The sequence below is a fragment of the Theobroma cacao genome, chromosome 4 (genome assembly GCF_000208745.1).
Source record: "Theobroma cacao cultivar B97-61/B2 chromosome 4, Criollo_cocoa_genome_V2, whole genome shotgun sequence".
NCBI classification, from domain to species: Eukaryota; Viridiplantae; Streptophyta; class Magnoliopsida; order Malvales; family Malvaceae; genus Theobroma; species Theobroma cacao.
In genome coordinates this window covers 21,310,717-21,327,344 of record NC_030853.1, presented here as the reverse complement: position 1 = coordinate 21,327,344, position 16,628 = coordinate 21,310,717, and the positions used below count along the sequence as shown (strand labels likewise).

Sequence of the window (16,628 nt, the reverse complement as noted above, 5' to 3'; positions counted from 1 at the left end):
CTAAACTGTCATTACATGGCAGTCAGCAATTATATATTAATGTGACGATAGGATACTCAGTTTTTGGTTTTGCTCTTTGTTCTACTTTATTTCCAACTCCCAACTCCCGCAAACTGTACCCTTTGTAGCAGGTTTGCCTCTTTCTTTGGATAAATAAAAATTCCAAGGACATCATCTGACCCTTAAAATATATAAGTAACTTTAAAAAAAAAAAAATGAATGTGCTCATGCCACATACTTAGTATCCGACATGCACTCATCATGGGTCCGAGTAACATAGATTTAATTGTACAAAAACTACGATTTGTTATACCTTGTCAATATTTCATGGTCTCAACCTTGTCGATTAAGTCAATTTAATACCATTGAATTCTAGAAAGGGAAAGAAATAATTGGTTTTAAGTGTATTATCTGAACTGAAATTGACCAGCCCGTGCTTTTGTTTGTAGTCTCGTGTTCTAAGTTGATTTTGATTATTATTGCGAAATTATACAGCATCAACCTCCACTGAGTCTTTATTTATCAGTTGGATAATTACGATAGCTCGAATCATTGAATTTTGTAATCATATATGCAGCTGAAGGTTCATCAAGCAGCCCCTTCTAATCGATTAGCACCAGCCTGTGATGATTTAAATGAACTTTCAATTCAAGTATATTAATACATCAAAGGTAACAGTTTCTTTACAATTAGAGTTTAAGCCTTGAAGGATTCTACCTCAGTTGCTACAGTTTTTGTTACTAATATTCTGAAGCTAAACTTTTACCGGTGCAGCAAAAGGAAATGCTATATCTTCTCCCCTGTTGTTTCCTCCTTGCACTGAAGTTAGCATTTTCCGATGAGGTGAATGATCTTCGTTATTACACATGTGTGATACTCACAACTACCATCTAATTCGATTTTCTCTATCAATCTTGGCTAAGCACTAGCCCTACTTCAAAATATAACTGTTGCCACTGGTTTCGGTACCACCACTATATATAACGATTCAGCTAACCTTGTCACAGCCCTTGCCCTTTGTCGTGCTACCATAGCTTCACTGATTGCCAAACCTGTGTAGATGCTGCTATGCTAAGCGTTCGTCGTGCGTGTCCTAATCAAACAGCAGATTAGGTTTGGTTAACTTACTGTATGATAAGGTACTCCTCCATTAACTTCATAAGCCAGACTGGCTACTCAATCTCCTTCATGATATATGATACGAGAGCTGTGGCATATATTTATTATTATCTAACAATTAATATGTTCATGCAAAATCTATCATTCGCTGCAGGTGCATCCGATAAGAGTTATGCAGTAGCTCAAACAAGATTACCAGATGATCATCCACTGTATGGTTACGTAGATTGCACTAGAGATGCTAGTGAAGAGAGTTGCACGCAGTGTCTGAAGGGCGTTTGGTTGGGTAGCCACTCCAACTAATATCCAGTTTCACATTGAACCAAGGCACAGAGACAGCAAAACTGCTCCATTTGTAAGAATACCTGCACCTATAACACTCCCACCACCAACGTCTACAGCAGCTGCACCTCCGGAAATAAAACCTGAGGGTGGTTCAGGTTCTGATCAGTTGCCACAGATTGTAATCGCAATATCAATTGTTGGTGTGGTGCTACTCCTTACATTGGCAATTGGTGTGTCTGTGTCTGTTGCAAAAAGAAGGAAGCATATAGTAGCTAAGCAAGGAAACTGCAGAAGTGTAGTAGAAGCCGCTGAGGTGAGGCTTAAAGAAGAGGATATATATTAAGATGAAACGATTCTGTTTGACATGGATGTTTTGGTGGCTGCAACTGATAACTTCTCTGAGACAAACCCTTTTGGAAGGGGGGGATTCGGCACTGTGTATAAGGTAGTTTCTGACTTCTTCCTAGCTATACAAGTTTTTTTCTTACGTTTTCTTTTCAAATGTAATTTTCTTGATACAAATTTTAAAAATTAAACTGAATACGTACCCCATAATTTCAATATGCATTCTCTTGCCACATAAACATACATTTTATTGTCTGCCAGAGTTTTTGTCCAAGTAAAATCATGGGAAAGGCCATACAAGAATCAATCAATGTAAAAAGAGCAAACAATAGCATGAGTTAGGAAAGCCAAATCTATGATCCTTTAGCTTGGATGTAAAAAGAATTGGCATGAGCATACCCTTCATTATTAGCTAGCAAAGTGATCATCAAAAGATTTTCTCAAATTACTCGATCTTTGCTCTCCTTTACTGAAGCCGCTGCAGTGATGTTTCTCGTATTAATTTATTGCTATCAAACTAGGGGCCTCTATTTTGACATGCTAGTTGCAATTGCAGTTCAAGCACGCAATTTTGAGTCTAGAATATTCTTGATTCAAACCAACTTTATGGACTATGTCATAACATGTGGAAGCAAAAGTTTCAGGGAATACTGCCTAATGGAGAAGGAATTGCTGTAAAAAACTTGCAGCTAATTCAAGACAAGGGAGAAAAGAGTTCTCGAATGAAAGTCAGGCTACTGTTACGAATGCAAAACAGAAATCTTGTCCAGTTGCTAGGATCCTGTGTTCATGGAGAAGAAAGGATATTGGTTTATGAATTACTACCCAACTAGAGTCTTGACAGGGTCCTTTTTCGGTTAATGTTATAAAAAAGATCTGTACTTGGTGAATTTCTTATCACCGAATCACCAAAATATAACTCTTAAATTGATCTATTACTGTTTAGATGTCGATTTTGTATTCTCAATTCCCAATTTTTCATAGATAAAAACAAGAGCACCTTGCTTGATTGGGGACAACTTCACCACATTATTAAAGGTGTTGCAACTGGACTAATTTATCTTCACCAAGATTCTGTGCTTAGAATCATACACAGAGATATCATAGCAAGGAACATCCTACTCGATAATCAGATCAATCCAAAAATCTTGGACTTTGGTTTCGCAAAGCTGGTAAATGACAAAAAAGTTATTCGAGGACTCATCATATTGTTAAAACACTGAGTATGAACAATGCCTAAGGATGCTATAAACTATACTCCATATGAAAAGAAAAGGAAAAGCCTAGCTAACTAATGACAGTTTTTTGGCTAATTATAATGATAGTCACTCACTGAAAGGAATAAAAGAAAAAGGGTTTGCAATGCCCCCAAAGTAACCTGACTTGTATTGTTGGTAACTTTAAAGCAGTACATCCATGGAAAACAGACTGCAATGTTAATTTGTAAGCATCAATGTTGTTCAACAAAAGGGTTTAGGCTCGATCTGTTTGATTGTGTTCTATAATATAAATAGATAGTTGGGGAATGAGATATTCCAATTCGAAAACCTTCATTTTGAAATTAAAGCGTAGTTGCATGACTTAGTAATAAAGATCTTTGCTATACATATCCTGCTGAAAGAAAGTGTATTAACAAACTAACCATGCTGGATCTTGCTTTCACAAGTAGTTTTAAGTGGCTTCATAGCTCCTGAGTATGCATTCAGAGGATTCTTGTCAGGCAAGAATGGTGTATTCAGCTTTGGGGTGTTGTTATTAGAAATCATGAGCAAGGGCTCCTGAATCTGGTAAGAAAGTGTGTATATATACACATACAAAGATTTGTACTAGTTCCCCTTTGAGAAAGAGAGATTGCTGCTAGAAAAATGAAGTCTGCTGAGTGGTGTATTAAATGCATAGAAGAGTTTGGAGTTGTTCCATTCTAATAAGCTCTACCCTTGTGGAAAATATCATTTTGAAACACAAAGGGAAATGATCATTTCTGCGCCTTGGGGGAAGGGGCCGGAGTGTTGACAGTTGAGGCCCAAAAATAAGGGGCAGTATGCCTTTGGGCCCAAAAACTAACCGTTGAATATTCAACAGTCCACAAAAGTTTCATATTTCCTTCGGTAAAGTAGAGACATGGCTGGTTCGGGTTAAAGTCCGGCTCAATTTAAATTATTAACAAAATCATATCAATATTTTTAAATTAAAATATATTACTTATTAATATAATTATATTCTAATGCTGGTCTCAGTTAGGTCTTTTATCTTAAAAATCATATCTAGAGTCAACTTGAGTCGGATCAAATTTACGCACTTAATGACTAACTCGACTCATGAATATGTCTGATAATATAAATATCAATTAAGATTGAGATAAAAAATTTTCAATTTTTGATATTATAATCTCTTTGATTTCAAAAAAGAAACAATAATTAAATAGTGAATAATATGTGGAGAACTTTGCTATTTTCTCCATTAATTTGTTCAATCATATTCAAAGCAGTTTCAAACTTCTATCATGTGGAAAAACCATCGGTTCATTTTCACAAAAAAAAAAAAAAAAAAAAACCAATGGGTTCAATCATCGAAGAAGAGTACTCACAAGTCAATAGATTATGGAACAATTTGATTGAGCAAATAATTAAGTTGAGCAATTGTTACTCTTTTAAAAGAAAGTCCAGACTCAAAGTCTTACGCCTTCGTGAAATTGAATAATAGTTAAAAAAAGAAAAAAGGGAAGGGAAACAACTGCAGTGCAGTGTTGTTTTCAATTACTGTAAACCACTACAGAGAGGCACTGAAGCTGCATTATTGTGCATGGAGGGGACCATATATAAGGGCAGAGAAAAAGGAGGAAAACAAAAACATTATGATTCAATATTTGTCAGACATTATCTTTTTCTTCTTTTGGACGACCCAGGTTTGACATCAGTTGCTAAAGCACATGATCATTTTTAATCCCACGTTCATATATATCTCACTCCCTCTACTCCATTCATGATCATAACAAGGTCTTTTCCACGATGAAAGCTTTCAACCAAATAAAGGGTTTTTGAGACCTTCAAATTTTCTGATATATATCTGTAGTAGGTCGACATTCCTCATCCAAATCCAATGAACTTTGTAGATAGATCTCAAGGCATTTGGCAATGGTTGGAGTTTGAAAGTGAGAGACATAAAGCACACAATGATATTGTGCGTTAAATAATGCAAAATTTAAAGATAAAATCAATTAATGTTTCACATTCAGACTGTTCAGGTTGTTTAGCTTGATCTCCTATCAGATATAAATATATATTTTGTCTAATCAGGTTGGAATTTGGATCACCATTTGGTCAGTAGCTTTGCTTACTTTGTAAGCCAGTATTGGTCTCTGGTCAATGTCGTCCTCATTTCTTTACCTTTCGGTCTGATCTTGCAGAAGCCCGTTGTCCCTTTTTGGCTCGGCCAAATATGGGGTGGAATGATTCCTCTTGTTTAATTTATCACCAAGTATTAATTAAATATTGTCTCCCAGAATAATTAAAGTAAAACAACTGGAAAACAAATTATCACTTTATTTTGATTACTTTTCATTTGTTAAATTATTGAAGATATGGAATGATATAATATATATATATATATATATATACCATTATTGCTTCATAATTTGGCAAACTATTACTGATCAAACCATTGTTTTTTTAAACATTTTGAAAACTTTTTCCCTAAGGAAATAATTAAATCCATTGCTACTTCGTCACCTATTTGTAACGGTACTGGCATTCTATTTTAAAGACTTTACATATTAAATTACTTTAATTTGAGTTAATAAGTATTCGATCAGTTCTCTGGTTTATTAAATATCAATATCATTTTTAACTCCATTGTCTCTTATAAACCTAATGGATGAACTAGTTGATATGATGCAACTCTGTTTCAAGTTTAAAAGGGTCATCATTTTCTTGTTTACGAATTGTTCATAGAGAAAATTAATTATAAATACCATCTTGATTTGGTAAAAATTATACTTATTTCTAGTGGTTTATAAAATATTCTTTATCTCTTTTTAAAAAGTAACAACATAAAATAATTATTAAAAAAATTAACTTGATATACTTTAAAAGAAACATGTCACATCAAACGAATCATTGACATTATTAAGAATTAATCAAATTAATGAAAATAAATGTATTTTTTCATTAAAATCTCAATGAATTTTGTATTTTATCTGCGGTAAAGGAAAATATTCCGAAACCATAATCACGTCCAAAGAAGATTGTTGAGAGTAAAGGCCTTGTGGTTTTTGATCACCTAACTGCCCCCAACCTAGCTCCTTCCAAAGGGAAAACGGGTAGGAAGAAAACAGAAAAACCTTCAAGATTCCCTTTCCCTTTATTGAAGCTTTAGAAACTCTAAATGGAGAGACAATCAGAGGTGTTCAGAATTAGTTCAGATGGGGAATCTGAGGTTGCAAGATTTATCTTACCCTCCATTTTGTTGCAGCTTTATTTTTACGTAAATTTGCCTCCCATCTCATTTCTCATCATGTCAGTCCAAATCACAAGGACAAAAACACAAGGTGTGTTATCTTTGAGTACCAAATTTCCACGTGGGATAAAGTTTCAGATTCTTGCAGTTCCCTCTTTTGGTGTTTTCTCACATGGCAAGTGGCCAAAGACAGAGAAGAGATGAATGTAATAAATGATAAAGTAAAAGAAAAATTTAGAACGAAGCAGGTCGGACCCCTTGGCTACTTCATTCGGATGATCACCTAGCATTCCCAATTTCTCATATTACATGTAGCTGGGGCTATCAATCCTTTGTATAAAAGAAATAAAGAAAAGAGGTGTGTCCATGGATGCTAGGCTGACTTAAAGGGAGACTAATAGTCAGGCTAAAAGGAAATCTAAGATTATCCACATGCAATAGCGTATTATTGAAAAGAAAAAGGTAAATTGATTAAATATAGTTTTGCATCTCTGTTTATGCTCAAATTAATCATGTAATCCATCTTACAAAAAGTAATAATTTTTTTTATAAAAAAAACTACCTACTCTAGATATATATATATACATATTGACCTACCTAGTTTGAAAAACTAACTTATAGAAGAAGAATTAATAATCTTTAGGAGAGATCGACCAATGGAATCAAAGATTTTGCATAATAGATTGGTGTAGGATAAAGAATAATTAGTATTATTATATCAAACTTATAATATTTGAATTACTGGGGTTGTACCTTTTCACCTTCACTCGCCTACTTGCCTTCATAGAAAGGGCTCTTAGGCTTGAAAGTAATTAAATAAATTCAAGACATACTCACAACAAAAAGAATCATTCTTCACTACAAGTTAAAGGCCAGTGATTGTAGAGCCAACAGATCAGTAGTGGAATAAGAGTTTGATGAGTAGTAGACTAGCAGTCCAAAATTCAAACTTCTGTTGTTCCCATTAATAAGTAAAGTTTTAATTTCAATGTGACAACTTGATGATGAGGACCACTTCCAAAGCTTGAAGCACTTCAATATGAGCTTACAAACTAGCTTGGTGTCCTAACCTATTTCCAAAGTTCTAGGTCTGATTAATTTGATTATCACTTTCAACCCCCAAACGTAAGTTCACAGCTTTTCTTCCATACAACTATACAAGTATACTTCTTCAAGATATATGTGCAGGAAGTCACCTTTTTATGCATCAAACACCTTGTGCACCATATATTGTTCTCCTTCTCTTCTACTCATCTTTCCTTATAATGAACTCTTTTTTATCAACTATTAATTATTTGCAAGTAGGTGAAATTACCCCTTTTTCCCCATTTTGTAGTCGTTATTGTACACTCACCAATTTTATTTACTCATCACCCATTCGATTTTCCAACTTTGACATTATATTGATAAATTAGTACACCCACCCATCATTAATAGGTCGATCACAGCTTAAAGTAGTAGTCAAATTATATTATAACTTATATAATTAATTGTTTATTTATTGCAATATTTCACTTGATTTATCAATAAATAAATTAGTTGGGTTTTTTTTCTCCCCCAATTAGATTGATTAGATGATCGAACTTACATAGGGAGATGCATGGATGTGAAAAGAGAGTGGGAGCCATCCATCCACCACTTGCATGACTTTATTGCACCAAATTTTGTTCAAACTACGGATTTGGGATCCACTATAGTACTAATCTCAATGGAAGTAGCTAGGAACAATTTTGAACAATCTAAATTTTGATTTGTGCATTTAATTTGTAGGAAAAATGTTAAAACATTCCCACATCAGTTAAATAATTACAATAAAAGAAAAGACATTCAACAATTTATACTTGTCTTAGAAATTTTATGGAGTTAAGGATCAATGACAAATTTGAAACAGTTACGTATACAGTGTTAATTTTATGTATTTATTGATATTAAACTTCTACTACATGCAAATACTTCTTTTACTATTTATTACCAAAAGAGAAAGTGCAATCCAGGGGGAAAGGTGGACTTGATTTTTACAATAAAAATTGGAAAATTAAGCCTCAAATTAGTAAAAATAAGTTAAATAACAATAAATAAAAGAGGGAAAGAATAACATAGAAATCACAAGAATTTGTAGTAGTATATATACTTCACAAAATATGATTAATTTACTTTCACTACCTTGCCTATTCACTAAATATTTTCAAGAATCAATCACAAGCTTTAGTATAATATTTTAAAATTTTTTTATATTATTTAAAAATTTTTAAATAAAATTTTATTTTTTAATTATGTTTAATCAAATGCTTATACTTTTGTTCTAAATCAAATAAATTAACTAAGAGTTAACTAACTATTATTAGTTAAAATAGTACTTGTTATTTTATGTTATATGATGTTGAAGTGACATGCTGACATGTTATAATGTATGATAACGTAACATAATAATATGATAATATGACATTTTTACCTTTTATGTTAATATCATGTCAACACTTCGTGATATAAAATAATAAATAATATTTTAATTAAATATTAATAATAAAAACTTATTTGATTAAAAATAAAAATATAAAAATTTAATTAAATATAATAAAATAATAAAATTTTATTTATTTTTTAAAATAATTTAAAACTTTTTTTTGTAAACATCATGCCTTTATACAACCTCTGGCCAAACCTAAACCAAAAATTTCAATCTAACACTCTTGATATTCTTGGGCCAAAGCATATAGCATATCATAATATTTCATCTTATGGGTTGGACAACGATATAATCCAAGCCATAATTAAGATAAAATATTTTTTAAAAACTTTTTTATCATTTATTTTTTGCAACACAGGCGGTCACAATTCCCGAGGCTACTTATTTATCTATGAAAAAAAAAACAACAGGAAAATGTAGAATATGATTTGTTGGTAAACCCCTTCCACCGTTCCACGTCACCTAGAAAAAAAAAAAACATGTCTACCAGAATCACAGTAGCAGCGGATTATTCTTCCTTTTTAACTAACGCCTCTGAGGGAGAAGGCTGAAGGCCGGCTTTCGCTGCTTAAAACTCTCTTCACGTCTCTTGTTGTGGTCTTTTATCTTCGCCACTCGCTGACTCCTTCAATTCTCACTTGTTCATTTTCTCATTTCCTTATATTCTACATCTTGGCAGACGTGCTTCATTTTTGCATTCTGGGGTGCTTATTTTATGCCCCTTTTGTCGCTTTCTTTGACCCCTTAATTACAATGTTTTAATGCAAAAATTTTTTTTTTCTGATTTCTTCTGTTATAGCTTACCAAGATTTTTGTGGGTTTGCATGATTTTCTTGTTTGCTTAATTGCAAAAGTTTCCAAGAAAATGGCTGTAGAACTTTGCTCAGAGAATTCTGGTATGAGTCCAAGGATTTCGTTTTCTCATGACCTTTGTCATTTTGATGTTGTGCCTGTTGAGCAACGCCCTCTTAGATCAAAATCTTCAGGCTTAAATTCAAGCATTGATTTCGATTTCTGTGTCCGTGAAAGCTTGGACCTACAATCATCATCAGCTGATGAGCTTTTCTCTGATGGAAAAATCCTTCCCACTGAGATCAAGAAAAAGAACGTCCCATCGAAACAAATTGATCAATCTACAGCCCCACTGCCATTGCCACGATCAAATTCTGTTCATGACGATGCTAACATTAACGAGACTTCGAAGAAAGAAAGCTCCAAAGAGAACAAGATTACGCGGGACAAAACAGGGGATGAAGTAGATGAGAAGCAAAGTTCCAAGTCGTTTTGGCGTTTCAAGAGGAGTAGCAGCTTGAATTGTGGAAGTGGGTATGGTAGAAGCTTGTGTCCCTTGCCACTTTTGTCAAGAAGCAATTCAACAGGCTCTACACCAAATGTTAAACAAGCTTCGATTTCGAAAGATTCCCATCACCATAAGCAGAATGCACAGAAACATGCTACTAATTCCTCCTATAAGCCTTCAACAAGTTATCAGAAGCCTCCGTTGAGGAAGAGTTATAAGCCTTATGGTAATGCTGTTCAAGTTAACCCTGTCCTGAATGTTCCTTCTGGCAATATGTTTGGTTTAGGTTCAATCTTCTTCACTGGCAAAGATAAGAACCACAGGAAGAAATAATTGATAATTCACTCTAATCATGATTACTTTTTTCCAACTTGAAGATTTGTTGGATTGGTGTTTTCTTGTTTTTATCTTTTTCCTATTTCCATTTCTGTTTGTTGATTGCCATGTGAGTAGAAGAACTGAATGTAGTATGGATAGCCAAAAAAAAAACAAAGAAGAAAAGACATTGCTCTTAAGAAGACAAAAGAAGATAGAAATGTCAATGGATGGAGGGCCAGGGGGAAAGATATAATTCAATGGCACATGCTTTGGAAAAACAAAATGACAGGTAACCACTGCTTCCACGGTTGTCACATGCTGTTTTCTGTTTTTTTTTCTCTTTCACTTCCCACTGGTATTTGCTCTGCAAACCTCATTTTCTTTCTGTATATAGTACGTTTTAAGTTTGCTGGTGATGATATTCCGGAATCTTACTTGATTTTTGGTGTTCGGAGAAAATATAATTCGGTTGGTTTCTGATTGTTCTTGTTTGGATTGGGAGATTGTGAGAAAACTAGTTGCTGTAATTAGTTAATTCATCAAGATGAATCTAAAGAATAACAGTTATATACTCTCATTTACTGCTTACTTTCCGTTGGCACACACAAGTCATGTTTCACCCTGTAAGAGAAGTGGAGCTTGCATCCTGCTATGGCTTGAGCTAGTTATCCGAATACAATTCCAAAAAGAAGTACTCCAAATTTCAATATAATCGTAAAAGATGTTTTTAGCATCAAAGCTTAATAGAACTGGACTTGAGTTCGCCTCAATATTTTCCACCTCTTCAAAGTCATTATACGGTTGCTATGATCTAAGAAAGATAACTGGAATAATGGGATTTTTATGCTTAGTTGCAAATAAGATGGATCTACTCTTTTACCATAGTTTTCGTAATATGCAGATTTGAATACTTGATCAAGCTAATAGAGAGTTAACAGGGAGACTGCCAGAGATACTCTGAAGCAAAAAAGATGCCATGAATTGTACTCTATTTGTTGTACTTTTCTTATTCTTCTAGATTCTAGTTCACACATGATTCATGCACCATTGATTTCATTAGTGTTTCAGGGCTTTGAAATGGCTGTGTATCCAGCAAATTTTGAGCATAATATAAAAAGGGTGCTTCATTTTTCTAGAGGAATAATTCTACTTTTGATTATAATTGTCAAATGGATAATGTTTGTATCTGGATTCCTTTGAAAATTATAGTGTTATGTAGCTTTTTCAGTCATGAATAGCTCTTTTCCATCAGTTCATCTATCCAGTCATGGAAATCAAAATACAGCAATATTAGGCATTGGTCTTGGCAAATCAAATCATTGATCAATGCATGGTTCTCTGGGAACGTTTGTCACAATCTGGTGTTCTGTAAATTTTTGTTTCAGCTTTCTAGTTCTAAGAAACCAAAAGACATACTGATAGGTACACCTAAGCTTGCCTTTGGTTAGGTGGCATTACTTTTGATTGGCCTTTGTCACCTTATGATATAATAATTGATAAGCTTTTCAGTTTCATCGGACACCATGAGAGGTATTTAGGTATTTCTAACTTGTATGTTGAGTGGTCTGCAAATTTTGAAGCTTGATTGAACCGTAAAACTGACTAAATTGATGGCCCGCTTGTTTGGTTGGTGAGAAAATAAAACTTTGCCAGCTAAACTGCGCTCAACATAATTTCTTGGTAAGAAAGATAAAGGAAACAGAACTAATCGACAATATGTGCCTTCCATTGTAGCCAGCTTTATTATGGTAAGCCCCACTGCAACCATTCACTTGCAATGTACAATTAGCCTTACATGAATTCAACTATGTATCGATAGTGTTGGGGGGAAAATCTGAAACTCCCTAGTAATGAACCATGTTTCAGGTAGCAGGAAAATAATTAGATCATGATTATTATACTGCTCGTTTTCAGCTTATTCGTGATGCAATTTTCTGAAGGAGACAAGGGATATAAATTGGTCTTGGAATCAAGCATTTATGTTATAAACAACTCTGCTTTAAAGTTAATTAGTGACAAAACCTGTCTTGGTGAATTGACCAGTATCCAACATTGTTCAATATATACTTGAACCTCAAATACCAGTGTTACTAATTAGCACTAAACTGAGAACTTCTTCGCTTGGTCAGTACTATGCCGATGACATTGAACTTGAAGGAGAAGCTTGTATCATATGCTGTCTAGGCAGCAGAAGAACCTTAATTCAATTGAAACATAACTGCCTGATGGAAGGAAACAAGGTGTTACGCAGATTAAAACTTGACTAGTATGCCAAAACCCCATAAGTTGATGGAATGGAACATGTATGATCAAGGCTTTTGAGTGTTTTAAACTTCTGGTGATCGCCAACATGCATAGTCTCAAGTTAAGTCATCTACCAGCTCTAGCTGTAGGCATCTGCCTCTTCTTGTTGTAAGATTAGTTTCTGCAACACAAACATCAATAGCTAGAGCTGAATAAGCTTGTTCCGTTGATCATCAGCTGATTGAGACACAAAAGGCATCGAATTCGGAATAGTAAAACAGAATTTTTAGTTTGATAATTAGTCATTATATAAAAATTTTGCCCCAAATTAACATATAAAAACAGATAAGAGAATAGTTGAAGATGCTATATATCATGCCATTCAAATTTTTGTGGTCAGTATACTAACAAAGTTCAGTATCATTCTTAAATTTTCCCCCCCCACACAGTAGATTAAACATCTTCCTTCCACATAAACAAAATCTAACATCAACATCCTTAGCCGACAAAAATCTTTGATTTGCCATGTAGTTGTCATAGAAAGTATCATCGAAGCTAGATTAGCATGCCTAATTAGCCTTGCAGTACAATCATGCACAGCATCGGAAATCGACATTAACAATTGGAACTCACATGAAAGTATAATTATGTTTGAACAGGATTTTCAAATTATAGCATAAAACTTTCCCACATATGATAATGACACCTCCAAAAAGTTTTTATTTCTACCAATGAGATTGCTGATTAATGGAACTCAATTCAATCAGACAAGGACTTTGTTGCTAATTAAACAATTACATGGAAAAGTTTTCTCGACTTCTTGTCGATGTTTTATTTATCACTACAAGCTCTTGTTTGTGCCACAAAAGAGAGCTCTAGAAATCGAAAGAGAAGAAATGACTTGAGAGACATTAATGTAACGTTGATCTGATATATTATTATCATATCATTATCTTAAACATAAATACAGAACTTGTTCATAATTTTTAATAGAGTAATTAATGTAATGTTTGGGAGTAGCTAAATTGTTATAATAGAAACATAGGTGATTAATTAGACAGCCAAAATTGGTCAATTTAAATAACCTATAACCTTTATTATGCCCAATTCGACATTTGATGTTGTTATGAGGTGAGCAAATATTAATGTTAACTACTTCAATGTGCTGCCTAGGACAATGAAAAGTGGATTAAAATTATAATTGGTTAATGTTAATTGTATTGTATTGAAAATATTGAAAAGTAATTTTAAATATTTAAATCTCAAATTTTTGACTTTCTATTAAAAAAAGTCATATATGTATGCCTTTACTATTTTAAATTTTGCATTTGAAGCTGAAATTATTGGCGTGATAGCCCAGATGAGAGTAGACTTGTAAATGGGCTGAGTTTGAATCTGTTTAAGCCAGGCCCAAACCCTTTTTTAAAGAACTTACTCATATCTGCCTATAAACCCTATTTCGATATTAAAAACAATAAAAATTACTTTTACATTAATGTTTTGATCTAATTTTTTTTTCTATCAAAACTTTTTTAATAATATCGTTTGTGTACTAAATCATTACCCAAAAAGCCTGTCGTGGACAAAGCCTATTAAAATATATTTGAATTGGAAAAAATAATATTTTAATTTATTTTGAAAAGAACATAATTGGTAATAAAGGGTAAATGTTTTAAGTATTTTGAAATGCTTTTAATGTTGTAAAATTTTACTGCAGCATCTAAACATGAGATGGAGACATTAATCAATGAGATGGAGAGATATTGGCCCCTAAACTTGGGTCAACCTACAAGGAAGTAATTCATTCTGTGGTTATTATATGCTCTTGTCCATACCAAATAAATAAATAAATTCTATTGCAGACCAAATTGTTAAAAGGCAACTTGTTTATTTATGTAAAAGGCTGCATTTGGAGTGGAGACTCTGTTCTTTGCCAACTCAACTAATCATGTGATAAATATTAAATAGTATTAGTTTTAAGGTGGTATTTAAAAAATTACCTAAGAAATTCCCAAGCAAAGACCCAATCAAAAGTCAAAACCAACAAAGAATTGGAACTTTGTTATTGCAAGGAGGAATTGGGCACCTTTAGTCAACCCAAGACCGAGTCTCTTCACACATCTCCATAAATAAGCTCCAAAAAGTTAACAAATCTTAGATATTTGTTGAAGCCAATTGTGGGGATCTCCAATTTCAACCTTCTAAATAAGGATACTTTTGCTTTGCTGTTGTCACGTTGCAGCCATGGTTATAGAGTCATTTGACGCTTCCTTCATTTTAATTTTCTCCAAGACTTGCCACTTTAAGGGTTTCAAACCTTCCAGAAGTAAAAACTTTTCCAACTTCCAATTTTCCTAAAATTTAATCTTCCATGCAACTTTCTTTTGACTTTGGCTCTTCCTTTCTGTTTTTGATTGGATTTTGATGTTGCTCTTTCCACTATGAAACCATTTTTTCCATTCAAAGACGTTTCAGATTTTCTCTTGCAGAATAGGCAATGACTATTGAGTTTTGTCCTGCGGAAACCATTCCAAGAATCTCGTTTTCTCATGATTTCGGTTCATCAACAATTTCTCCAATGCAACAGTACTGCCCTCTCCGATCAACTTCCTTGCCCTTGAATTCGAGCATTGACTTCGAGTTCGATGTTCGAATCAATAGTATTGATCAAGAATGTTATTCATCAGCAGATGAGCTCTTCTCCAATGGTAAAATCCTTCCAATTCAAATCAAGAAAAACATTTCCCCATCTAAACAAGATCAGCAACAGCCAACATCCCACAAACCCCAACCTCAAGCTAGAAATGCTAGCTCAAACGATATCGAGGTTGCAACTAAAGAACCAAATGATCAGAATCAAAGTTCCAAGTCATTTCGGCAGTTCAAGAGGAGCAGTAGTTTGAATTTTGTCAGCGGATATAAGCGGAGGCTATGTCCATCAAAACTTTTATCAGGAAGTAGTTCAACAGGGTCAGCTCCAAAGGTGAAACCAGGGCCAGTTTTGAAAGATGGTCATGGACCTCATGGTATTGGTAATCACAGGCAGAACAATCAGAAGGAGAAGTCTTTGCCATGTCTGCAGTCTTCAACTAGTAACCAAAAGTCTCCTTTGAAGAAGAGTTTTACTTATGGATCCCACGGCAATGGTGTGACAATCAATCCTGTTCTGAATGTTCCCTTGGTGGATATCTTTTGTCTAAGTTCAGTCTTCCCTTCTGGCAAAGATAAGAGGAAGTAACTAAGCAAACAGTTTTATGAGACATGGGAAAGCAAATAGAATTTCTTCTCTTAAGTGCAGAGCTTTGGGTTTTGTCATTTTTTTTAAAGATAGAATCAAAGCCTAGGAGACAGGGGTGGCAGAGAATCAGAGATGTAAAGGTCGGGCTAAAGTAGGATCAAGAACTAATGCTGACATTGCCAAAGGCTTCCAAGCACAAAATGTTAACCTTGTTTGCTGTAATGCTGCTCCATTCTGTTCTGCGTTTTTTCCAACTTTTGACCTTCTAAAGGCTGACTCATGTGGTATAATTTTCGTACTTACAATTTCTGGTTCCTTTTCTCTGTTACCTGATACCTGCTTTTTAGTTGGTTCACATGGTGTCCCAAGAAAAGAAAATATTGTTTTATTTTGGTTTTAGTAAAAAAACATGGGATGGCTTTGGTCTTGTTTGTAATCAGCTGCACATTTGAATCACAAATGATTAGACTGTGAAAAGTGGTAATGAGATGAATCTATGATTAAGTGTGCCCCTTTCTTGCTAATATATACTACTAATTATGTCTATGGCTATGACTAGAGGTAAGAGGTTGCTAACCGCCCAACTATGATTGAACAAGAGTCAATGCTACAGTTACTTGTGTGATTAATGTATGGAGCAAATTAAAACTCTTCATACATAAACAAACTAAATGATTTAATTTTTCTCATTTTGGAGTCAACATATTCATACATTTCAATCATTTTTTAGTGATAACCAATGTTGATTAATGGATTATTGCGTCATTCTCAAACTCCTTTATGATCAAGGCTCCTCGTTACAGGGTATAAGTTAGGAAGATTTTCTTATGTGAAGTTTATAGTATTCACCATTAAAA

General features: G+C 33.8%; 2 protein-coding genes and 1 long non-coding RNA gene across 3 annotated transcripts; 2 read left to right on the top strand and 1 right to left on the bottom strand.

Moving 5' to 3' along the window:
- LOC108661525 lies at nt 625-3,661 on the bottom strand. Its single transcript, XR_001927371.1, has 2 exons — nt 3,392-3,661; nt 625-1,646 (listed from the first exon to the last, which is right to left on the bottom strand). It is a non-coding gene; the product is annotated as an uncharacterized LOC108661525 (long non-coding RNA).
- Nucleotides 9,116-11,424, top strand: LOC18602038. The gene is made up of 2 exons (XM_007033180.2): nt 9,116-10,578; nt 11,191-11,424. Exon 1 carries the CDS (start codon nt 9,537-9,539, stop codon nt 10,302-10,304), a length of 768 nt encoding a protein of 255 aa, XP_007033242.2. The 5' UTR covers nt 9,116-9,536; the 3' UTR covers nt 10,305-10,578; nt 11,191-11,424.
- Nucleotides 15,031-15,771, top strand: LOC18602037. The gene has a single exon (XM_018119058.1). The coding sequence runs from the start codon at nt 15,031-15,033 to the stop codon at nt 15,769-15,771; it is 741 nt and encodes a 246-aa protein (XP_017974547.1).